The following is a 25,715-nucleotide window of genomic DNA, read 5'->3' as shown; positions in this document are numbered from 1 at the left end:
TACTTTTAAAACTCTTGGGCAGAGGTGGCTGTAAACCATCAGCGTGTTGCTAAGACAGGACAAAGTGACCCAGGAAATCTCACAGGGCAGCACTCAGTGGAGTTTCATCTTACATTCCCAGGTCAAGCCTAACAGCACAGGACAATCCTGCTCTGGATAACTGCATTATGGAAGAAAACAGGACCGAATGGTGGAAATGCTTTTAACTCTCCTTGGCTTACAAAGAAGTTACATACTTAGAGACAATCAGACTTGTATTAAAATTTAATAACCAAAGAGCCAGCGAGAGTGACTACTGCTTGACTGCAAAAAGTCGGAAGCTAAGTGAGAATATTAGACTACCAAGAAGTTGCACATTCAACACCTCTTTTATAGGGATTCTAATCTAGTGAACATGGAAGAAATTAAGCCTGTGATGTCCAATATGGCAGTCATTAGCCATACTTTGTAATAAAGCATACATAAACAGTAGCACTTCCCACTCACGGATATAATATTCCAACCATCTCATCAAGACAAGTAGGAGGACAACGATCAGTACAAAATGTTCTTCTACCCCTTTGATGTTGTCTTAGGGCTTCACTGCTTTTTCAGAAAAGCATAACTAATTGCAAACCATAACCAGAAAGATACACCTCCTTTGTTTTATTCACCATCTCCAGTTACTGATACATCCGAGATTCTTTGCCTTCCTTTGAACCTCACACTCCTGCTCTGTGGCCATGGGAATCACAAAAAAACACTACTAACAAAAAGCTAATTCTGCATCCCACAGACAAAACAAACAGAAACAACAGCTTTCCAATAGCAACTGGAGAATGCTGTCCCTTAGAACTCCAGGGACATGAGCATAAACCTAAGATTTAATACCTAATTTGTCATCTGGAGCTTACACAAAATGAAGACAATGATCTCCCAGATGAGCTTCCATTGTGGCTAAACAGTCTGGCTTTAATAATGAAAAAAATGAACAAACACATATAAAGAGACTGGATGTTATGGTGTGATTGCTGTCTATGCAGTCACACTCAATTTTTAGGGAAAAAAAAATCAACTGTTTGATTGATTTAAAAATCTAGCAGCTCTCACTATGATTCTCTGTTCTTAATACATCCCTGAGAGAAACAATCTGCTTGCAATATCTCATCATATCTTCCTTAAGTCAAATAAAAATTACTGAAATTCAGGTCATATTTTATCTAGCAAGACAAGATTCATCCATGTAAAAACCTCACATGAATATGAATAAAAGTAGGAGGCAAAATACATCCTCAGTATAAGATAAGACCAAAGCCTGTCTTACCATAAATTATGTAGGTCTGATGAGGCAATGCCAAAGAATGCTCAAGCTACCGCACAATTGCACTCATCTCACATGCTAGTAAAGTAATGCTCAAAATCCTCCAAGCCAGGCTTCAGCAATATGGGAACCGTGAACTTCCTGATGTTCAAGCTGGTTTTAGAAAAGGCAGAGGAACCAGAGATCAAATTGCCAACATTCGCTGGATCACAGAAAAAGCAAGAGAGTTCCAGAAAAACATCTATTTCTGCTTTATTGACTATGCCAAAGCCTTTGACTGTGTGGATCACAATAAACTGTGGAAAATTCTTCAAGATTTGGGAATACCAGACCATCTGATCTGCCTCTTGAGAAATTTGTATGCAGGTCAGGAAGCAACAGTTAGAACTGGACGTGGAACAACAGACTAGTTCCAAACAGGAAAAGGAGTTTGTCAAGGCTGTATATTGTCACCCTGTTTATTTAACTTATATGCAGAGTACATCATGAGAAACACTGGACTGGAAGAAACACAAGGTGGAATCAAGATTGCCGGGAGAAATATCAATAACCTCAGATATACAGATGACACCACCCTTATGGCAGAAAGTGAAGAGGAACTCAAAAGCCTCTTGATGAAAGTGAAAGTGGAGAGTGAAAAAGTTGGCTTAAAGCTCAACATTCAGAAAACAAAGATCATGGCATCCGGTGCCACCACTTCATGGGAAATAGATGGGGAAACAGTGTCAACAGTGTCAGACTTTTTCTGGGCTCCAAAATCACTGCAGATGGTGATTGCAGCCATGAAATTAAAAGACGCTTACTCCTTGGAAGGAAAGTTATGACCAACCTAGATAGCATATTGAAAAGCAGAGACATTACTTTGCCAACAAAGTTTCGTCTAGTCAAGGCTATGGTTTTTCCTGTGGTCATGTATGGATGTAAGAGTTGGACTGTGAAGAAGGCTGAGCGCTGAAGAATTGATGCTTTTGAACTGTGCTGTTGGAGAAGACTCTTGAGAGTCCCTTGGACTGCAAGGAGATCCAACCAGTCCATTCTGAAGGAGATCAGCCCTGGGATTGCTTTGGAAGGAATGATGCTAAAGCTGAAACTCCAGTACTTTGGCCACCTCATGTGAAGAGTTGACTCATTGGAAAAGACTCTGATGCGGGGAGGGATTGGGTGCAGGAGGAGAAGGGGACGACAGAGGATGAGATGGCTGGATGGCATCACTGACTCGATGGACGTGAGTCTCAGTGAACTCCAGGAGTGGGTGAGGGACAGGGAGGCCTGGAGTGCTGCGATTCATGGGGTCGCAGAGAGTCGGACACGACTGAGCGACTGATCTGATCTGTGGTTTTATTTATTCCTTTATGCTATAATGCTTCACAGTATTATCTAATACCTAGGTAAGTAAAGAAGCAGAAAGATATACTGTAAATACTTTTTTGAGCTCAAATAGCATTTAAATCCGGAGAAGGCAATGGCACCCCGCTCCAGTACTCTTGCCTGGAAAAATCCCACGGACAGAGGAGTCTGGTAGGCTGCAGTCCATGGGGTCACAGAGAGTCAGACACGACTGAGCGACTGATCTGATCTGATCTGATCTGATGTGTGAACACTAAAGTCTGAGTTCATTAAAATTCCATAATTCAAATATATGAAAAATCAATAAGCTGGCAGTTTCTTATCAAGTATACTTATCATGTACCTGGTAATCCAGCTCTTAGATATTTGCCACTAAACAGGGGTTGGAAAAGTATGGCCATGTGCCATTCCAGTTTTGTAAATAAAGTCTTATTGGAACACAGCCACATCCATTCAAAAATTTATGTATTGTATATGGCTATTTTCATCCTACAAGAGCAGAGAAGTCACAACAGAGATCATATGGCCAAAAATATAGCCTGTCTAGTCCTTTACAGAAAAAAGTTTGCCAACTTGTATACTTGAGAAATAACTTATGATGACACAAAAACTATACACAAAAATTTGCTGTTGTTCTTTAGTCACTAACTGGTGTCAGACTTTTTTGCAACCCCATGGACTATAGCCCCTCAGGCTCCTGTGTTCATGGGCTTTCCCAGGAAAGAATACTGAAGTGGGTTGCCATTTCCTTTTCCAGGGGATCCTACCAACCCAGGGATCAAACCTACATCTCCTGCATTGACAGACGAGTTCTTTACCACTTAGCCACCGGGGAAGCCCATACACAAAAGTTTACAGAAACTCTATTTGTTATTGCCAGAAAATGTCCTTCCATGAGTGAATGGATATACAAACTGTGGCACACACATGTAACTCAACAGTAAAAGTGAATAAACACCTGATACACACAATAACTTGAACAAAGGCATTAGGTTGAATGAAAGAAAAGGCTCAAAAGGTCACATACTGCATGATTCCAATTACAGTGTACTTTTAAAAAGAGAAAACTTTACTGATGACGACATTAGCATTTGCCAGGCGCTAGAGATGGAGAGAATGTGTATAAGCAGAATAAGGAAGTATAAGGGTGATAAAAGTGTTCTATGTCTATACTATGGTACAGGTTATCCTAATCTGGGTATCTAACAAGGTTCATAGAACTATATACCAAAGAAAGATAAAAATGTTAAAAAAAACAGTATGGTAGGTTAAAGAAAAACAAGAAACTCATAAGGAAAATCTCCAGAAATTTAGGCCAAAGAATGAGAGCTTACTAAGGAAGATAAGATCATCAAGTATGGTCTAGGTCACTATACTCTTGGGTTTTAGTTCTAGTTTTATCACTGACTCACTATAAAGCATTAAATCAGAGAGAGGACTTCTCTGATTTTTGTGCACACAAGTTGACAGGTGAAATCTGAAGATGAACATAAAACCCTCAATGCAATTATTTCCCCTGTCAAATACAACACATCACATGAAGAAATACTGCAATTCACGTTACCTCGGAGTACCCCATTCTGCTCTCCAGATTAGCCATAAATACACAGGTGTGTTTTATACCAGAGTTGTCAGCCCTTTTTCCACACTCAACATCTCCAAGCTCTCTAGAAAATCTGGCATCTTCTTTCATACACACACTGGAAGATTCTATCACAAATGTTTCAGTGCTGTCGTTTCGTCGCTCAGTCACGTCCGAGTCTTTTGTGACCCCAAGGATCGTAGCCTGGCAGGCTCCTCTGTCCATGGGATTCTCCAGGCAAGATACTGGAGTAGGAGGTTGCCATGTCCTTCTCCAGGGACTCTTCCTGACCCAGGGACTGCACCTGGTTCTCCTGCACGTTTCCTGTGTTTCAGGCTTAGTTCTGTACGAGGTCTCTAATTTTCTTTAGGGCAGTCAGTCCTGCAGACTGCCTATGAGCAGGGTGTAAACTAACTGACACCTACATTTAATCAAAAGATAAATCTGGCAAAAAAACAACAACATAATTTTCAGCGTAAATAAGAGGCATGGTAATTAGTTCTTTCTCAGGCTCAACAATAAAGAGTTTATAGAATAGTTATATATTTTGTAAAGCCAATAAAATAGGTAAAAAATTATTAAACAAATAGGAAAAAACTGGAAGATTAAAATCCCTGTACCAGTAAGAACAGTCAGACTAAGTGCCTCCATTGTGTATAATTAACAGACCATGTCTCAAGTTACAATCTGGAAGACAAAGAACTCAGGAATGTCCATTAATTGTAAATCACCTACACTGACATCAAAGAGTAAAAACATTTTTAAAGGGCAAAATAAATTTTTCATCATGACAGAAAACACATCTAAAACTCTCCAGAATCTTCCAGTGACTTTAAAATGTCAACAAATTACGGGACTTCCTGGTGGCCCAGTGGCTAAGACTCTGAGGTCCCAATGTAGGGGGCCTGGGTTAGATCCCTGGTCAGGGAACTAGATCCCACACACCTCAACTTGAGACTCAGCACAGCCAAATAAATCAGTATTTTTTAAAAATTAAAAATTAAAATGCCAACAAATTCTTAAGATACTTTCAAAAAGAAGAGCCCATTTCCCTTTGTCCTGAATGGGGAACTACTGACAAATAGGACGCTGGAAGTAATACTATGTAACTTCCAAGACCAGGTCATTAAAAAGAATCCAAATCCTAGCCCTGCCATTTATATTATTAATAATTCCTCTCTCAGGTCTATTGTTAGGATCACAGATAATACATGAAAAGCCTTTTACATGGTGCCAGAACATTAAAAGCTCAACAGATAGCTTCTAACCAACCATTTACAGTTCACAAAGGCTCCTGGAAGGTGGCTATTATCAAAAGTTAAAGATGAAAAAAGTTTATTATGTTGTTAAATGAATGAAAGTGACAAACTGCTGAAATCGAATGAAACGACAAAGAGTAAAAGATTTTCAGGAAAAAAAAAATCCTGCTTTCTTTTAGGCTGAATCAAATAAAATGCCATTTTTGTTATGTCAGAAAGGGTAGAATATCAGCAATTTCATAGGGTTAAAACTGGCAGGGACTCCCCTGGTGGTCTAGCGGCTAAGACTCTGCATTTCCCAATACAGGGCACCTGGGTTCAATCCCTGGTTAGGAAACTAGACACTATATGCTGCACCTAAGGCCCCACATACCGCAATAAAGACCTGGCACAGTCAAATAAATAGTAAATAGTAAAAAAAAGAAAAATCCTTATCGCAGATATACAAAAAAAAAAAAAAAAAAAATACATGGGTGAGCAAAGAAATATTATGGAAAAGATGTCTTCTTATTACTAAAGACTGAAATAAATTCATATCTCACAAGTTATAACATAAGGAAAATAGAAGCCAAGACTGCCATGTAATGAACTAGCCAATCTTTTTCTCATCGCCATTTTAATGTCAGCTATTAATCCAGCCTATTCTGAGATTAAAAAAAAAGTTAAATATATTTGTGTACCATTACAGCATTCTCTTAGCAGAAATATCCCTAGGAGGCATTAAAAGTGAGGGAAATAATGGCTTACAGAAATGTCTTAAGAAAAATTCACAGATTTTAGATTATAGTGCAATATAAAACATGTTTTTCAACAAGCAAGACAACACTTTCTCCAAATCAGACAAAAGATGGCTCTTATAATTGGAAAATTAGCACCTTGAAAAAAAATACAAATTCTCATTTATTTAATTAACATTCACTGAGAGCCAGATACTGGATGTTGCCATCTAGGTAAACACAGAGAAAACACTGATAGTTTGACTATATTCATGATAGAAAGAAGAAAATTACTCATTATGAGCTCCTTTTAATTTGTCATTTTAAATGGCAAGTATTCTGACTTACCAGAGAAGGCAATGGCACCCCACTCCAGTACTCTTGCCTGGAAAATCCCATGGACGGAGGAGCCTGGTAGGCTACAGTCCATGGGGTTGCTAAGAGTCGGACACGACTGAGCGACTTCACTTTCACTTTTCACTTTCATGCATGGAGAAGGAAATGGCAACCCACTCCAGTGTTCTTGCCTGGAGAATCCCAGGGACACAGGAGCCTGGTAGGCTGCCGTCTATGGGGTCGCACAGAATTGGACATGACTGAAGAGACTTAGCAGCAGCAGCAGCAGCATTCTGACTTAATCACATTTGATAGTAATGGAATTATTTCTAAAGATCATATACCCTATGCTTAAAATCCTATTCATATCTATTTATGAGTTAAATTTTAGGTACTCACTGAATATTCAAACTCTATAAGTACTACTGTCCACATTTTACAGAAGACGAGACTGAGGCACAGAGAGGTTAAGTAACTATAACTAGCCCAAGGTCACATACTAGTAAGGGGTAGCAGAGCCTAGAGTTAATCGGGCTGTCTGGCTCCAGAGTTAGTGTTCTTAATGACTTTATCATGCTGCCTCTCATATTCAACTTCATTACCATAACTCTCAGATTCAACTTGATTAGCATGGATCCAAATGCAGCCGACTTTCTGGTACCAACTCTATTCTCAGGCACAGTATTTAAAAATCTCTGATTCATTAATTTGTTAATAACTTTTCACTGATCTTAGCTTATTGTATGGAGTAACAAAAAACAAACTGGCAAATCATTTGTTACAAGTGGGTAACAAATCTGAACCAAAGATCACTCACATGGACAAAGACAAAATATCTACCGCCTCATGAACTAGTACGATGACCCTGATTTAGACACAGACACAAGAGATCAAACAACTGGTAGGAACAAAAAGAAAACTTGGTATAGAATACACATGCAAAGAATCAAAGATGACCCAGAAAAAGTATTTTGGGGAAGGAATGTTTGAGAAGTGATTTTGATCATTATAATGTTCTACTATGGATTGGCAAACTACAGCTCATGGGTCAAATTTGAGCCAAATTTACTTTGTAAATAAAGTTTTATTGCAACATAACTATGTTCACATGTACTGTCTAAGGCTCCTTCTGTGGAACAGCAGAGTTGAGTAACTACAACAGATTTTTGGCCCACAAGGCCTAATATATTTACATGGAGGCCTTTTACAGAAAGTTTGCTGACCTGGTGTGTTATACTTAACAATATTAAGCAGAAAATAAATGTAAAAAACATAATCTGATCTTAAAAAGGTGACTTACTTTATATAAGCATTCAGTTCAGCCACTCAGTCATGTCTGACTCTTTGCAACCCCATGAGTTGCAGCACGCCAGGCCTCCCTGTCCATCACCAACTTCCGGAGTTCACTCAGACTCACGTCCATCGAGTCAGTGATGCCATCCAGCCATCTCATCCTCTGTCGTCCCCTTCTCCTCCTGCACCCAATCCCTCCCAGCATCAGAGTCTTTTCCAATGAGTCAACTCTTCACATGAGGTGGCCAAAGTACTGGAGTTTCAGCTTTAGCATCATTCCTTCCAAAGAACACCCAGGGCTGATCTCCTTTAGAATGGACTGGTTGGATCTCCTTGCAGTCCAAGGGACTCTCAAGAGTCTTCTCCAACACCACAGTTCAAAAGCATTAATTCTGCGGTGCTCAGCCTTCTTCACAGTCCAACTCTCACATCCATACATGACTACTAGAAAAACCACAGCCTTGACTAGACAAACCTTTGTTGGCAAAGTAATGTCTCTGCTTTTCAATATGCTATCTAGGTTGGTCATAACTTTCCTTCCAAGGAGTAAGCGTCTTTTAATTTCATGGCTCCAATCACCATCTGCAGTGATTTTGGATGGTAGGTGTTGCAAGAGGGCATCAGAGGGCAGACACACAGAAACCATAATCACAGAAATCTAGTCAATCTAATCACACTAGGACCACAGCCTTGTCTAACTCAATGAAACTAAGCCATGCCTTGTGGGGCCACCCAAGATGGGTGGGTCATGGTGGAGAGGTCTGACAGAATGTGGTCCACTGGAGAAGGGAATGGCAAACCACTTCAGTATTCTTGCCTTGAGAACCTCATGAACAGTATATAAGTATTAAGGAATATCAAACGTATTCTAGGCTAGAGACTTGCAGTTAAATACAAAATATCATCAAAATCAAGTTACCATCAATCACAGTTCAGTTCATTTCAGTCACTCAGTCATGTCCGACTCTTTGTGACCCCATGGACTGCAGCACACCAGGCTTCCCTGTCCTTCACCAACTCCTAGAGCTTACTCAAACTCATATCCATTGAGTCAGTGACGCCATCCAACCATTTAATCCTTTGTCATTCCCTTCTCCTCCTGCCTTCAATCTTTCCCAGCATTGGGCTCTTTTCAATTGAGTCAGTTCTTCACATCAGGTGGCCAGAGTATTTGGGAGTTTCAGCTTCAGAATCAGTCCTTCCAATGAACATTCAGGACTGATTTCCTTTAGGATTGACTGGTTGGATCTGCTTGCAGCCCAGGGGACTCTCAAGAGTCTTCTCCAACACCACAGTTCAAAAGCATCAGTACTTCGGCACTCAGCTTTCTTTATAGTCCAACTCTCACATCCATACATGACTACTGGAAAAACCATAGCTTTGACTAGACGGACCTTTATTGGCAGAGAAATGTCTCTGCTTTTTAGTATAATGTCTATGTTGGTCATAGCTTTTCTATCAATTACAAGGCAATTACTATCTCATGTACCACCAAGAAAATACATTGCCAATTACAAAGAAAATACATAACTTCATATTATATCTACTGTTAGATGATTCTAATTTAAAAATACTAAAAATGAGAAAAAAAGGTTTTTTAGAATTAATGGAATATAGCGTATCATTCCACAATGATATAAATTCATAAATGAAAGGTAATTGGGTTGTGATAAATCTACTAAATGGGATTTTCCACTTTATCACAGGGTACTTGAGGTTCTTCTGTAATACTGTGCCAATGAATTAGAGGTAGACTTCACAGATTCAAATTTAACACTCTACCTTTGCCTTCAAAGTATTAGATTATCCAATTTTATATCTGACAATGAACAATTTAATACACAATTGAGAATTCTGTGTTAATAATTACAAAGCTTTAATACATAAGAGTGGAAAAATTTTTTTTTTTTTTTGGCTGCCCTGTGGCATACGTGATCTTAGTTTCCCAACCAGGGATGGAATCTGTGCCCTCTCAATGGAGCACACAGTCCTAACCATTGGACTGGCAGGGAAGTCCTGAGTGAAAATTTCTATAATGCTGTTTTAATTCATTTTCAATCAACAGTTAGAACTGGACATGGAACAACAGACTGGTTCCGAATAGGAAAAGGAGTACATCAAGGCTGTATATTGTCACCCTGTTTATTTAAATTATATGCAGAGAACATCATGAGAAACGCTGGGCTGGAGGAAGCACAAGCTGGAATCCAGATTGCCGGGAGAAATATCAATAACCTCAGATATGCAGATGACACCACCCTTATGGCAAAAAGTGAATAAGAACTAAAGAGCCGCTTGATGAAAGGGAGAGGAGAGTGAAAAAGTTGGCTTAAAGCTCAACATTCAGAAAACGAAGATCATGGCATCCAGTTCCATCACTTCATGGGAAATAGATGGGGAAACAATGGAAACAGTGTCAGACTTTATTTTTCTGGGCTCCCAAATCACTGCAGATGGTGACTGCAGCCATGAAATTAAAAGATGCTTACTCCTTGGAAGGAAAGTTATGACCAACCTAGACAGCATATTAAAAAGCAGAGACATTACTTTGCCAACAAAGGTCTGTCTAGTCAAGGCTATGGTTTATCCAGTGGTCATGTATGGATGTGAGACTTGGACTGTGAAGAAAGCTGAGCGCCGAAGAATTGATGCCTTTGAACTGTGGTGTTGGAGAAGACTCTTGAAGTCCCTTGGACTGCAAGGAGATTCGGTCAGTCCATCCTAAAGGAGATCGGTCCTGGGTATTCATTGGAAGAACTGATGCTGAAGCTGAAACTCGAGTACTTTGGCCACCTCATGAGAAGAGCTGACTGACTCATTTGAAAAGACCCTAATGCTGGGAAAGATTGAGGGCAGGAGGAGAAGGGGACTACAGAGGATGAGACGGTTGGATGGCATCACCGACTCGATGGACATGGGTTTGGGTGATCTCCGGGAGTTGGTGTAGGACAGGGAGGCCTGGCGTGTTGCGGTTCACGGGGTCGCAAAGAGTCAGACACGACTGAGTGACTGAACTGAACTGAATTCATTCTCCTGCTCATTAGACTTCAAACATATTTCAAAACAAACCTTTATCTCAGTGTTTCATTATTTAAGAGATAATCTTCTTTGAAAGCAGCAGAGTTATAACAGTTTAAGAAAAGCAGGACAAAAACAGTGTATGAACATTTAACATAGAAGAGTTTTCAGATATTTAGGATACCATGCTACACACTCATATGTTTCTGTGTTATATGTTTATATCTGTCTTTCTCCATAACACTGATGAGAATAGGGGAAGAGCACTGAAGATGCACTGAAGAAACAACCTGTTTCAGAGTGGCTTGCCTGCTCAAAGATACACACACCCATGAATTAAAAGCAAGGAAAGGGAAAATAAGGAATATTGAGTATTTACTATGTATCAGACACTGTCCTGGGCACTTCGGAAAACTTAATTCATTTAATCTTCAAAACAACTCTCCTCTTACTCCTTTTAGCAGATAAAACACTGAGACTCAGTGAGGTAGAATTCCAGTCATACAACCAGTAGGTGTCTAGTTATTCATTCAACAAGTGGTGGGGTGGAGCTTTAGACTTTTTTCTCATATACCATTCAGTTCAGTTGCTCAGTCGTGTCCAATTCTTTTCGACCCCATGGACTGCAGCACACCAGGCCTCCCTGTCCATCACCAGCTCCCAGAGCCTACTCAAACTCATGTCCATCGCGCCAGTGATGCCATCTAACAATCTAACAATCTCATTCTCTGTCATTCCCTTCTCCTCCCACCTTCAATCTTTCCCAGCATCGGGGTCTTTTCCAATGAGTCAGTTCTCCACATATGGTGGCCAAAGTATTTGAGTTTCAGCTTCAACATCAATCCTTCCAATGAATATTCAGGACTGATTTCCTTTAGGATTGAGTGACCGAATCTCCTTGCTGTCCAAAGGACTCTCAAGAGTCTTCTCCAACACCACAGTTCAAATGCATCAATCCTTTGGCACTCAGCTTTCTATATAGTCCAACTCTCACATCCATACATGACTTCTGGTAAAACCACAGCTTTGACTACACAGATCTTCGTTGGTAAAGTAATGTCTCTGCTTTTTAATATGCTGTCTAGGTTGGTCACAGCTTTTCTTCCAAGGAGCAAGCATCTTTTAATTTCATGGCTGCAATCACCATCTGCAGTGATTTTGGAACCCTCAAAAATAAAGTCTCTCACTGTTTCCATTGTTTCCCCATCTATTTGCCATGAAGTGATGGGACCAGATGCCATGATCATATACCATACTACCATCAAATTGAAGGGGAAAAAAGCACATACTCTTTAATACATGCTAGAAATAAACCAAACTTTCTGTGCTGCAGTTTTATCTTTTGTTTTTTCACAAAGAAAAGCAAGAATGTTGCCCACACATGCAAATTCTGAAAGCTAGAGTTCCTAGGGCATTCCCTCCCTAGAAATGATCTCATTCATTCCACAACTTTGAATACCATCTGTATATCTCATCTCAAACCTCTGAGCTCCAGGATTGCATAACCGTCTGCCATCTGACATGTGCACTAGATGACTTACAGACATCGCAAAATTAACATTATCAAAAATAAACTCAATTTTCCTCCTCACTGACCTCAGGTTTTGCTCAAGCCAAAAAAATCCTGAGTATTGTCCTTACTTCCCTTGTCCCTCACGCTTCATAGTAAGTCCCACTGGTTCTGCCTACAAACTACCTCAAACCTGTCCTCGTCTCTCCCACCACTTTCTCCCATCACTTTAGAACACAGTGGACTACTATAATGACCTCCTTTCCGTTCTCCCACTTCCTCTACTGACTTTGCTTTCTGCAGGCAAAAAGTTTGGGGTTTTTTTGTTGTTAGTAAAAACTGTAATTTCAAAATCCTTCCACGGTTTTCAATATGCTGAATAAAGTCCATACTCCTCATCACAGTCTCTTAAACTAGATAGTATAATCTCTTTCTGTCTCTCAAACTTCATTCCACTCTCGCCACGGGCATCCCCAGGCATCCTTTCCACACCAACTGTTCACACTGCAGGGCGATCCCTTTGCCTGTGAGCTCTTGGCAGGGAAAACTCCTTCGGTTTTCAGCTTCAAGGTCACTTCCCCTGACAACCTTTTTCTAACAGTGTGGCAGTATCTGTCTCCCCATAATTCTCCATCACTTCGCTTTCTTTATTCCTCCACAGATGTCTATTTATCTATTACCTGCTCTCCAACAGATAAACACCAAGTGGAAAAATGTCTATTCTACTCATCAATACATACCCAGCCTAGTAAAATGTCTGACTGACTCAAATTTTTCTTGAATGACCAAGTTATATACATATATTAGGCTAAAAAGACTAATTTTTGTACAATTAAACTGTTTTCAGCTACAAGTTTAAAAAAGTATATGAGGATATAAGTAAAACAAGATTGGCTATTACATAACATTTAAAAAATTGTGAAATCTATTAGAAAAAATTGAATAATTGAGTTATTGAGGGAGGGTGTATCTTTTTAGTGTACTGGTTCATGGGATAGAATTAATTACTTTGTAACAAACTTTTAAAAGGTTAAGTTTGCTTTCTTAGAGGTTCTTGTCCTTACTTTAAAGCCCAGTATTCTTGTTACAAAATATTTTTAGTTCACAGTTCTAAATCCCAAATAACTTATTTTAAGGACTATAGTTGAAATATTGGGGAACATATTATTCAATATTCAAACTTACTCTGAAAAAAGTGATGAAAATAAAGTCTGTATCTCAACAGAGAAGGAAAATAAGAGCTGATGTTCAAATTTTCTCATCGTTTTTGCAGTTTGAAAGGACTAAAATTAGGTTGGATATTTGTAACATTAAAGAAAAGCCTAATAAAGTCATTCAGACCTAGCTTAATGATTAAGTCATTACCAGGTCCTTATTAAAAATGTATTTTGCAAAATACCAGTATTTTCTTTTATGAAATTCCTAAAGCACTTCATTAGGTAGATTATTTCCAGAACTAAGATAAAAGTGACATTTAACAAAAAATTAAAGAATCAGTTAATAGATTATATGAATAATTGGTCTTTCTCATTTTTGTATTCTTTCTGTGAGCAAGTACAATTAACATTTCATTTTTTGTCTTTATACTCTTCCCTCGAATTTCCAAAGAAAGAGCAATATCAATTAAAAAACCCCGACTGCTTAATTTAATATTAATTTTTCTAGTATTTTAAGTTCAAGAGAACTCATTATAAAGTTGATATTTACAGTTCTTTTTGGAGTACTGTCAACTAAATGAAATTAAATGCAAAATCTAAAGATATAGTAGAAATAGTTTAAAAGGCACACATTAAGAATAATAAATTAGTCAATATTAAAAACAAAATATTTAACACAGTAATCAAAATAACCTTGTTCAGGCATGAGTATGGACATAAAGACCAGTGGAATAGCAGAGAGTGCGCAAAAATAAACCCTCACATATATGCCCAGTTGATTTTCCACAAGGGAGTCAAGACCATTCAATAGAGAAAGAACTTTAAAAACAAACAAAAAAAAAAGGTAATGGGAAAACTGGAAATCCACATGCAAAAAAAAAAACTTCATTTTTTTTGGACTTCACTTATATATGTTACACCACATATAAGAATAAACTTAAAATGGATCACACACCTAATCAGAAAGCTAAAACTATAAAATTCTTACAAGAAAACATAAGAGCAACTTTTCATGACCTTGGATTTAGCTACAGTTTCTCAAATAATTTCTCAAAAAATTTCAGAACTGGAAAAACAGATAAATTGGGCTTCTTCAGAATGAAAGGGCACCATCTAAAGAGTGAAAAGAACTCACAGAAAGGAGAAAATACCTGCAAATCCTATCTGTGATTAAGGTTTAATGACCAGAATACAAAAAGAACATCAAGAAGACAACCCAATAAAAAAGTAAGACTGAGCCATTTTACCAAAGAAGACATACAGTCAATAAACACACGAAAAAATGTTCAAAATCAACAGTCATCAAGAAAATGTCCATCAAAACCACGATGAGATAATACTTCACATCCACTAGGATGGCTGTTATCAAAAAATAACAAGTTTTGGCAAAGATGTAAGACATTAGAATTCTTGCATAGCGCCAGTGATACTGTAAAATAATTCAGCCACTGTGGAAGACAATATGGCAGTTCCTCAAAAATTTAACCATAGAGTTGCCGCATGACTCAGCAATTCCACTCCTGGGGTGAGTAGGTGTGTGTGCATTGTGTGTGTATCCAAGAGAACTGAAAGCAGAGGCTCTAACAGGTACTTATACACCAATGTTTACAGCAGCAGATTTCACAACAGCAAAAGGTGGAAATAACCAAAACGTCCATCAATAGGTTAATGAATATACAAAAAGTGGAATATACATAACAGTGGAATATTATTGACCCATAAAAAGGAATAAGGTTCTGCTACACGCTACAACATGAATTGAAGCTTGGAAACACATTAAGTGAAATGTCAGACACAAACAGGACAAATTTCATAAGATCTCACATAAAATATCTAGAATATGGACATTCATAGAGACAGAAATAGAGGTTACCAGGGGCCAAGAGAAAGGAGAATGGGGAATTATTGCCTAATGGGTACAAAGTTTCCATTTGGGATGATGAAAGGTTCTGGAAATGGATAGTGGTAATGGTTACACATCTGGAATATATATAATGTAAACTGTACACTTAAAAGTAGTTAAAATAGCAAATTTTAGGTTATGCACTTCATAATTTAAAAATATTAAAGCATATAAGATTCAATATTTTTCCTGAAATACAGAATTTAATTAGACCTAATGCTTATCATGACAAAAATTTTAGGTTAATACAAATTGATACAGTACCGCATTCAAGGTATATAGCCAATATTAATGGTATGGCCATTAACTCCACTGGCCATACTAAAAACGAAGCTTATAAATAACCCAAAGAAAGGTAATTTTGTTTTTATAGAAAGAACCTGGCATTCAACACAAGCTAAACTCAGAAATACTGCATGGAAATAAAAGCCAAGTTCACTGTAGGCTTGAAGTCCTGAGTTGGCTATTTTTACTTTGTTTCTATTTCCACATGGACAACCCTCTCTTTAAACTTGTTTAAAAATGGGACTCAAGAAAAAATATATGTATTAAATTTTTAATAATCAAAACTGTATAATTTTCATGTGTGCTGATCTCAATTAAAAAAGAATTAGGAGAAAAGGCCTTACATGCTTTTGGCAAGCAGCACAAAACCAATCACTTAATATGCTATTTTCTTTCAGGAATGCTACTATTTTCCAAAAACTACTAAAGAATCTGTTTCATAGTAAACAATCTTGAAATTACATTTGCTGTTTCTAATTCACAAAAGCAGAGGCTTGTCATATATTTAAGGGGAAGGTATTAATTATACAAATATCATAATGCTGGATAGTATAAAAAAATCATCTTTTTGTGGACAAGCTCTGATTTTACAAGAGGGATGAAAAACATCATAAACTAAAGCAAAACAGAAAGACAAAAACGACAAGAAATACAAAATACAAACAAAAGATAACACTTAGTCCATTTAGACAAGTTCACAGAAATGGGTAGGGGGAAACAGTGAATGTACATCCGTGCAGCAACACTGCCCTGTGAGCAATCCGTTCCTCTTCATCCACGTCTTGCCTGCAAGCTTTCCGTCTTGTCATGAGTCCCACCACTGTTATCCTCAGTGACAAAAGAAGCCAAATGTGAGCTTTAAACGAAAATGAAATGAAAAAAATCCCAGAGCTTTCGTGATCTCCACTCATTCTTTCAAATTAATCATGGCCTCTTGATAAACTGAAAATGAATATACTGAATTAATAAAACAATTTCCACCGAAGCTATCAAATGAAAGCAATAGTCAGAATTTTTGAGTGTTTTCTATGTAATGTTTTGACTCTGGATAGCATGATAAAAGAGGGTCCCACTGGTGAGATGTGAGATAATTTGAGGACTGAAATATTTAAGGACAGTAATAAATTGTTGTCAGAAAAGAAAAAACAGGTATCCATGAGTTCAACAATAAATAAAACAATAGAGATAGATATATAAAAGGGCTCTTATTACAGTAGGATGTTAAGTAACGGCTGATAAAAATAGGAGTGTTGGAATTTGAAAAAAATAATTTTAGAACCATAATAGACAAGATCAGTACAAGCGAGCTTTCATCAATGGATCCTACACATAGTGGATGAAGTTTTGATGAAGAGTAGGATATTTTATTTGTCTTAAAGTATCTCCTCACCAATCGCTATATTAGTTTACTACAGTAACACAGTGGAGAAATCAGACAAGGAAACAGGTGGTCAATTTTATATCACAAGTGAACAGCAGATGGATACTGTGTACCTCTAGATAAGATGTGCTAAGAAAGACACAATCCTTTATGTAATATTCCATCCAGGAATGCATAACCAGAATCTTATCAAGGGAAAACATCAGATGAACCAAAGATAAGGAATACACTATAAAAAAAAAAAAAAAAAACCTTGGTCATGAAACAGCTGCAAGAGCCTTCTTGGACCCAATCTTAAAGAAACTGCTATTGAACAATATATTCAGTGTCTATTTTACACAAACACGAGATGGAACCTCTGGGAAAAGAGATCTCTAAAAGGAATGAATGAAAAGAAAAGGTAAGAAATGGAAGAGAGGGAGGGTCGAGTACTGAAAAGTGAGGAAGGAAAAGTAGAGACAGTAATGGAAAGAAAGGGAGAAGAAAAAGTTTGCTCTCCAAGATTTCAGGGCGAAACATAGACGGGTCTCATAATAAGATGTCTACCTTTTGAGAATTAACTAGCTTTCTTAATTGCTCCTAGTGGAATAATTCCTTTATGAAATTCTATGGTCTTTATAAACAGCTGACATTATCAGGGGTTACTTGTGGGCAGTATTATTCATAATCAAAGTATAACCTATGAGTACTGAAAAGTAAACATGAGGAAACATGGAATCATGTTTCTAGTGCTTTCATTTTACAGACTCTTTTCATTTCTCAGTTCAAGGCATGAATATAGAACCATATACTATATAAAACTACACATATAATGTATACATATATAACATATATGTATATTATATACAAAAACTATAAAATATATATTTATAGTTAGATTCTAGGAGCCCACTTTTGTACCCATACTGTAGATTTCAGATGTCAGTAACAGATTCAAATAACTTTTATGTTGCACTTTAAGCTGCACAATAAAAACATTTTATTGTATAAATATAAACATTTCTTATAATTTTGTACTAAGCATATAAAATACAACAGATGAAAAATATACATTAAAGAGTTCACTACACCATTTAATTCCTCCAGGGCAAAAATCTTACTTCTTAAAGCTCTTTTCCAGTTTATAGAAATTATCATTTTTTCCAAGAACTGGAACATTTTTATGAACCTGTTCTTTAAGGCAGTAAAACCAAAATCAAGAAGGAAGAAAACAAACTAAATAGAAGTACTGAGGATTTAGTAGGTCCCAGCATGGTCTCCTCTCCCCACAAAAAAATGTTTTAATTACCACATTTAGCCTTTTAATAACAAGTAACATCTGTCCTTCAAACTTTAATTTAAAAATCTTAACTGTGCATGCACTCACATGTGTGTGTTTGTTATGGGTGTGGGAGTGAGGAAGGCAGGGAGGAAAAAGAGATAGAGTTAATATCAAAGGTCAATTCAGTTGACAGATGGGCTCTTTTGCTTGGATTTCTATTTACATATTTTCTTATGTAAATAAGGGCTTCCCAGGTGGTGCAGCAGTAAAGAATCCACCTACCAATGCAGGATATGCAGGAGGAGTTTGATCCCTGGGTCAGGAAGATTCCTTGAAGAAGGAAATGGCAACCCACTCCAATATTCTTGCCTGGAGAATCATGGACAGAGGAGGCTGGTGGTTTACAGTCCACGGGGTCGCAAAGAATAGGACACGACTAAGCTCACAAGCATGTAAATATATGGCCAATAGTATAGCAAGAACTATTATTTGGAACGAAGTTGTTTAACTTACTCTCCATACATATTGCTTAAAGAATTAAATGACATCTAAACATTGAAATGTTTGATCTATCTTATATCCACTGGGAAATATCCTCTGAGGTCTTTGTGCTCACAAAGGCAGTTTGGGCACCTCTTTCCATTTTATAAATAATGGGGGAAGGGAAAGTCATCTTAGACTTTTGATGAAAAGATAATCAGATTCTTATTGAAGTCCTTACCAATCTGTAATGCTAATGATGGATGCTCTTAGCAGTTGCTGCTTACCACATGTCTTAACTTAACCAAAAATAAATATTCCAGTTGGCTAACAGATTACCAGTCCTTAACTCTGAGTGAGATATTATTTTTTCTACCTTAAAACTGCAAAGCTTTAATTAGCTTATTTTTATTCTTTCATTAAAAAAAAAAAAACACTTTGAAAATAAAACAAATTCCTGCAAGCCTACATCAAAAGCCAAAGCATTCAGGCTACAAATAACTCACCTAGCCCCACTGATTTTAGCTCAGAGCCCTGACAGATCAGTGAATCATTTTAGATATACACCAGCACAAATTATTATAAAATGTTTACACTTATTCTACTTTCTTAAAAAGCAGATTCATTTAATATTATTTTATAGCATGTACAGAATATTTCCTAGGAAATAATCATGGCAGAGATTTCATCAATGTAAAAAGCAGCAAAAATAACTAAATGCTATATCTGCATTCTATTTCCTAGGCACCAGCTAAGTTTCCTGTGTAGGACTTAATGCTGAACAAAGACAGTTCACATTCGTTTAACCATTTAACAGGATCCTTGCAACAATTCTTTGCGAAGAAAAGTAACATGTTTAAGTACTTACGGCTCCACATTCAGCATTTTATATGAATATCTCTTTAATTCTAAGAATAATCATATGGAATTGATATATTAATCCCATTTCTACTGAAGAGAACACTGAGAATAAGAGAAGTAGCCCAAAGTCACATGGTAGTAACCAGAAGAACGAGGCTGCTTGAGAAACACATCTGCCTAACTCCAAAGCTTCTGTTCTTTCCCTCACCCTGTGCTGCTGCATCATCACAAAGGAGGAAACAGAGGCTAAGTACTCAAACCAGGCTGCTTAGCCACAACGTGGTAAACAAGATCTCAACCTAGGATTTCTAATTCTGAAACTTTTGTCACTACAGTACCTGGTACTTCCCACTTCAGGACCTAGACAACTATCCTAATACAGAGAGAATACAAGAGATATAGACAACTCCGGGAGTTGGTGATGGACAGGGAAGCCCCGTGTGCTGTAGTCTATAGGGTCGCAAAGGGTCGGACATGACTGAGTGACTGAACTGAACTGATAGACAAAGTATAAAATCATGGCTCCAAATTTCCCCCCAGAAAGTTTGTAAGAAGCAGCACACATTAATATGACATCTGTACTTTCACGGAAAACCTCGTAACATAGAAAAGGTCTGACGCACACAACTCTCTTTGCTTTTCCAACCGCAGTTAAGCTGACCTGGGTTCACTTCGCGGAAAAGACTTCTTAGTTTGTTCAACCACTCAACACAGAATTGAACACCTAACCCTCTAGGAGCTGGGGACTGTGATTCCCTAACCCTCTCCTCTCTCTTTATCAAGTAACCATCTGACACCAACCCTCACCTCAGTGCCATATGCATTCCCTTTAACATCTTTCTTTTCCCAACTTCAGCTCCATTAACCTGAAAAAACCTTTCTTAATTATTCTCATTTACTAACTTCAACCCAGTAATAACTACTTCCAGTCACTATTTAATTCCCCTGGAGATTGTTCTTATGTATCTTGTACAGCTTCCTACTCCTGTGACAGGAATATTTTCCAATATCACAAAGAAGAAACAAATGCAGAAGGTGGATTTCTATAAGAAATTTGTTCTGGACTCTCTTCAAAAGGTCACTATCATTAAAAAAAAAAAAAAAAAAAAACAGAGAAAAAGGATAAGAGAAACCAATTCAGATTTTTAAAAGAACAAAAAGACATAAACAAATGTAAGGTGTAGATCAAACCAACCTGTTGTTTGAAAAAAGGTATAAAAGATATCTTGGGGATGGTTGGAAAATTTGGATATGGACTAGATTTAAACATGACAGTATGGGATGACTATTATTTTCTAATATATGATAATGTTACAGTAGTCAGAGAGAAGAATGTCCTTATTTCTAGGAGGTGCATGCTGAAGTGTTTACAAGTGTGAAGCATCATAATGGTTCAAATTACTTTCAAATGGTTCAGTGATGCCTCACTCCTCTGTGAAATATATACAAACACAACGAGAATGCAAGTGGCAAAACACTGGTAATTGTTGAATTAAGGTTAAAGGTATTTGGATGTACACTGCATTCATTCATTGAGCTTTTCTGTACGCTGGAAATTTTCAAAACTCAAAGTTCAGTTTAAAAGAAGGGACATAAAACCACTGGCCAGTCTCCACTTGCTTTTAGATTTCTAGTATTTTTGTTAGACCAGAAGTATGGATGTGAGAGTTGGACTGTGAAGAAAGCTGAGCACCGAAGAATTGATGCTTTTGAACTGTGGTGTTGGAGAAGACTCTTGAGAGTCCCTTGGACTGCAAGGAGATCCAACCAGTCCATTCTGAAAGAGATCAGCCCTGGGATTTCTTTGGAAGGAATGATGCTCAAGTTGAAACTCCAATACTTTGGCCACCTCATGTGAAGAGTTGTCTCATTGGAAAAGACTCTGATGCTGGGAGGGATTGGGGGCAGGAGGAGAAGGGGACGACAGAGGATGAGGTGGCTGGATGGCATCACTGACTCGATGGACGTGAGTCTGGGTGAACTCCGGGAGTTGGTGATGGACAGGGAGGCCTGGCGTGCTGTGATTCATGGGGTCGCAAAGAGTCGGACACAACCGAGCGACTGAACTGAACTGAACTGAAGAAACTTCCCGCTGATCTACAAAGGGCTAACTGCTAAATATTAGATTGGTTTACTACTCCAGCCAGGTTGTAAGAAGGATATACAAAATTATAATGCTTTTTTTCTCCTCTAAAAACAGACTTTCTTGGTGGTCCAATGGTTAAGAATACCCCATCTGATGTAGTGAAAACAACAACTAAAAAACTTAAAACAAATGTATTTTATATTAATACTTTAAACATAAAACCATGTGATTTTCTGTTGTTACTAAAGATGAAAAATTATGGTTGTGCTGTACAAATCTTTTCTTAAACCATGGAGTTTACTGTCACAATGAGAACATCATATACCAAGGTAAACAAATGGGTAAAGGATCAAACTATATATTTCTAATTAAAATATGTGAATTATTTGCATATACATTACACAATCTCATATATGTTCTTCACCTTTCTGTTAATTCTGTGGTAGATACTTTCTTATTCTTAAAAGGTTCAACCACTCTTAAAAGTCCTGCTCTTAGGCAAATCATACAGAAGGAAGTATAATAAACTGAAAGAAAATGTAAAAAAGAATGGCTAAGGCCACTGTTTTGTTTTGTTTTTTTTGGTGGACTACAGGTTAAAGAGAACACTGTTTAAATTTTATGTTTCTTTAAAATTAAGCTACAAGATATGACTTGTGAAAGATATGAAAAATTCATTTAATTAACAGACTATTTTCCACTATTAAATGAGACTTAAAACTCCCCATTCCAGACTCATAAACTATTAACTGTGGGAAATAAGTTTGCCACAAAGTCCTTACACTTACAAAGAAAAAGCAAGGAACTAACTCAAATCAATAACCTTGAAATGTAACTAAAATCTCAAAAGTGTTTTCGTGTAACTAAAATCTCAAAAAGAAAAAAGGATTGCTTCAGTTACTAAAGATATTTATTTTCTTCCTACACACAAGCCCTTGGAGAATCTGCCCTTTCCCCACTCACTGAAAAGGCAATGCTATTGTGAACACATAGCTGGGTTGTTCCAATGACTGCACGGGTGTTGGACATCATTCATAACGTGAGACAAATGAATCCTCTCTCTTAGCAAGTTAGAATTTAGAATATGAGAACCAGGATAATTAGCTGTGGGGGCCGAGAAGCTTGCTGAACCTCACACCCACAACTGACCACTGCATGTTAAGAAAACAGAATAAACCATTTGGAAGAGAGACACAAAAACAAAGAGTATAAGCAATTTCGGAAAAAGAAATGGTGAATAAATAACCAAAAAAATTCCAGTTTCCCGGAAGCGTGGCTGCTCTTCCTGTACTTGAGTTCTATAGTATCTGATACTGGATACTTGTTCTCTACATAATCTTAAAAAAAAAAAAAAAGATAAATATGGACTTCTATGTAGGTACAAAATGTGCAAAGGAAATCACTAAGTAAAATTAGCGTACTAAATATCAAAAATATGGTTAGGTCACAGCAAAGCCTAGGATTCAATTACTTAAAAATCAATAGATTCTTTCCCCAAATAGAATATTAAGTTTATACAAGGTCACCGAGAAGACAGAACAAATTGTTCTGATCCAAACATTGATTGATTTGTATTTTCTTACTTTTCTCAGCAATAGAATATTTGAGGCCTATGGTTGATATAATGAACATTCACAGGCTACTGCCTTCAAATACAAATTTGAATATTATAAGAATGCTTCACACTCTTCTAGAGAAAAGAACGGAATGATGTCTTTCTTCATGTATAAGAGAGGCAGGATAAAAGAGCAGGTGAGTCTGAGCCCCGGTGTCAGACTCCCACATTTAAATCCTGGTTGTGCCATTTCCTAATCCTGTGGCCTTTGGCAAGGTACTTCTCCTGCTTGTTTCTAACCTATAAAATTAGTATAATAATAGAAGCAAACTCACAGGAGTGTTACAAAGAATAAATGATGTCATATATGCAAAACCCCTAAGAAACAGTCAATGTTGTTATTATTTTGATTATTATTCAGGGAAGGGGATGTATTTCATATACCTGTGATGTATAAAACTGAGTTCCTTGAACAAGGCCATTTTTTAGCAGGCTTAGGAAATGAAAAACATCAAAATGTATGATTCAAAAACCAGGGGAGGGACGTCCTTGGCAGTGCAGTGGTTAGGACTCCTTCCAACGCAGGGTGTGCGGGTTCAACCGCTGGCCAGTGAGCTAAGACCCCACCTGCCTTCCAGCCAAAACACCAAAACCTAAAACAGAAGCAATATTGGAACAAATTCAATAAAGACTTTTAAAATGGTTCATATTAAAAAAAAAAATCTTAAAAAAAAAACAACCCTAAAAAAAACAGGGGAGATAAGGATAAGTTCACATTTAAAAAGCACATAATCTCTTTAGTTGGGCCTCTGTACAATAAACTAAGGGTTATTCTTTCATGGGGGATACAGTTTGTCTTCAGATAAAAGCTTTTATAAAAGCATTCCTTCAACAACCTCTGACCACAAAAGGAAGCCCTTCTTTTCCTGAATGCTCACCCAGATACAGCAAAACACAAGATAATCTACTTTTGTTAGAGGAAGGCAAAAATTTTTAGATTGTTTTAATTATAAAATATTTTAAAAAATAAGCCAACTAATAACTCTGCTCTCATAAAGTACAGATTTTAACTGGTTCAGAAGTAACTACAAAAATTCATTGTGGGGGAGGAGGGGGTTGGGGTTAGACAATTATACAGTTAAGAAAAAGCTAGCGATACTATAGAGAGAAAAAGTTCTTGCACCATGAACACATGACACAGAATTTGCTTCCTACAAAACATGCATTACGACCAAACATAACAGCCAAATGAAAGGTCAAAAATTATCTCGATGGAATCAAGGAAAAGAAAGGAAGGAAGGTGGAAGGAAGAGAGAGAACGCTATTACAAATAATTTCAGCAATCTGGAAGGTGAAAGAACTGAAACATCCTAATATTTATTTAAAAACTCAAAATGATTCTGCAAAAAATTAAAAAAAAAAACAACAACAAAAAAAAAACTGAGGTGGAACACAAGACCAACAGGATTATGTCCTTCGTAAGACTAGAAAAAAACAGGCAAGCCTTCTCCCACTCCTTTCACCCAGGTCAAAACAAAACAAAGAACAGAGTGGCTAATAGTTAAAGTTTAAAAGAAAATGAAAATGAAGTTGACATCCTAGTGTTCCCAATTTTGTGGAAAAAAAATATATATGTTTATATATATATATTATACACACATATATATATGAATTTAGTGACTACAAAATCTCTCCTTAGACCTCCAGCAAAAATGACACATCCCCCTCCTCCATGACCTTTTTTCTCCCTCTTTCAAGTCATTAATTTTAGTGATGGCTCAAAACTCACAGCCATTTATGTAAACTCTATTCTACTTTTCAAAAATAAATTCTATATGCTAATAAACTACATAATCAACTGAATACTAAGGGTTCTATATTATCATTAACAAGACATCATTTTGCTTGTATTCTAACCTTCAAAAACATAAGTAAACATAACTTAAGGCCAATGCTTGTACCAAGAAATGGCAACTACCATGAATTTAGCTTTCACTTACTATGTGCCAGGCACAATAGTAAGCACTTTAGTATTATCTCATTTAACCCTTATGAAAGTGAAAGTGTTAGTCCCTTACTTGTGTCCGACTCTTTGCAACCCCATGGACTGTAGCCCCAGGCTCCTCTGTTCATGGAATTCTCTAGCCAAGACTAGAAACTCATCTAACAGATGAGGACACAAGAAGAGAAATTACATAATACACACTGCAGTTTTGCTCTCATATCTGCTTTCAATATTTCATACAATTTTTTTAATCATACTGTCAATAATGACATGCATAATTTGACCTCAAAACAGGAGCTAAATAAGGGATATTCAGGATCAAAATAAACTCAATTGATATAGTTATAGAAACTGATGTAGTCATAGACAACAAACCAAAA

General features: G+C 37.2%; 1 protein-coding gene across 7 annotated transcripts in view; it reads right to left on the bottom strand.

The window, feature by feature from the left end:
* WDFY3 (WD repeat and FYVE domain containing 3) overlaps positions 1–25,715 on the bottom strand; it is a 287,453-nt gene that overhangs the window by 226,972 nt on the left and 34,766 nt on the right. For 5 of the 7 annotated variants that reach the window (XM_044945695.1, XM_044945696.1, XM_044945699.1 and 2 more), the window contains exon 1: positions 23,775–23,927. The exons of 1 other annotated variant lie outside the window; for it this stretch is intronic. In XM_044945695.1, coding sequence (XP_044801630.1) covers positions 23,775–23,812 — 38 coding nt within the window. In that variant the 5' untranslated portion in view covers positions 23,813–23,927. Of the gene's footprint in view, positions 1–23,774; positions 23,929–25,715 lie in introns of those variants that run through there. One more of the 7 variants, XM_044945697.1, reaches the window with a different exon arrangement.

The sequence above is a fragment of the Bubalus bubalis genome, chromosome 7 (genome assembly GCF_019923935.1).
Source record: "Bubalus bubalis isolate 160015118507 breed Murrah chromosome 7, NDDB_SH_1, whole genome shotgun sequence".
NCBI lineage: Eukaryota > Metazoa > Chordata > Mammalia > Artiodactyla > Bovidae > Bubalus > Bubalus bubalis.
The sequence above is the reverse complement of the archived record's forward strand: the minus strand, read 5'-3'. Positions and strand labels throughout refer to the sequence as shown.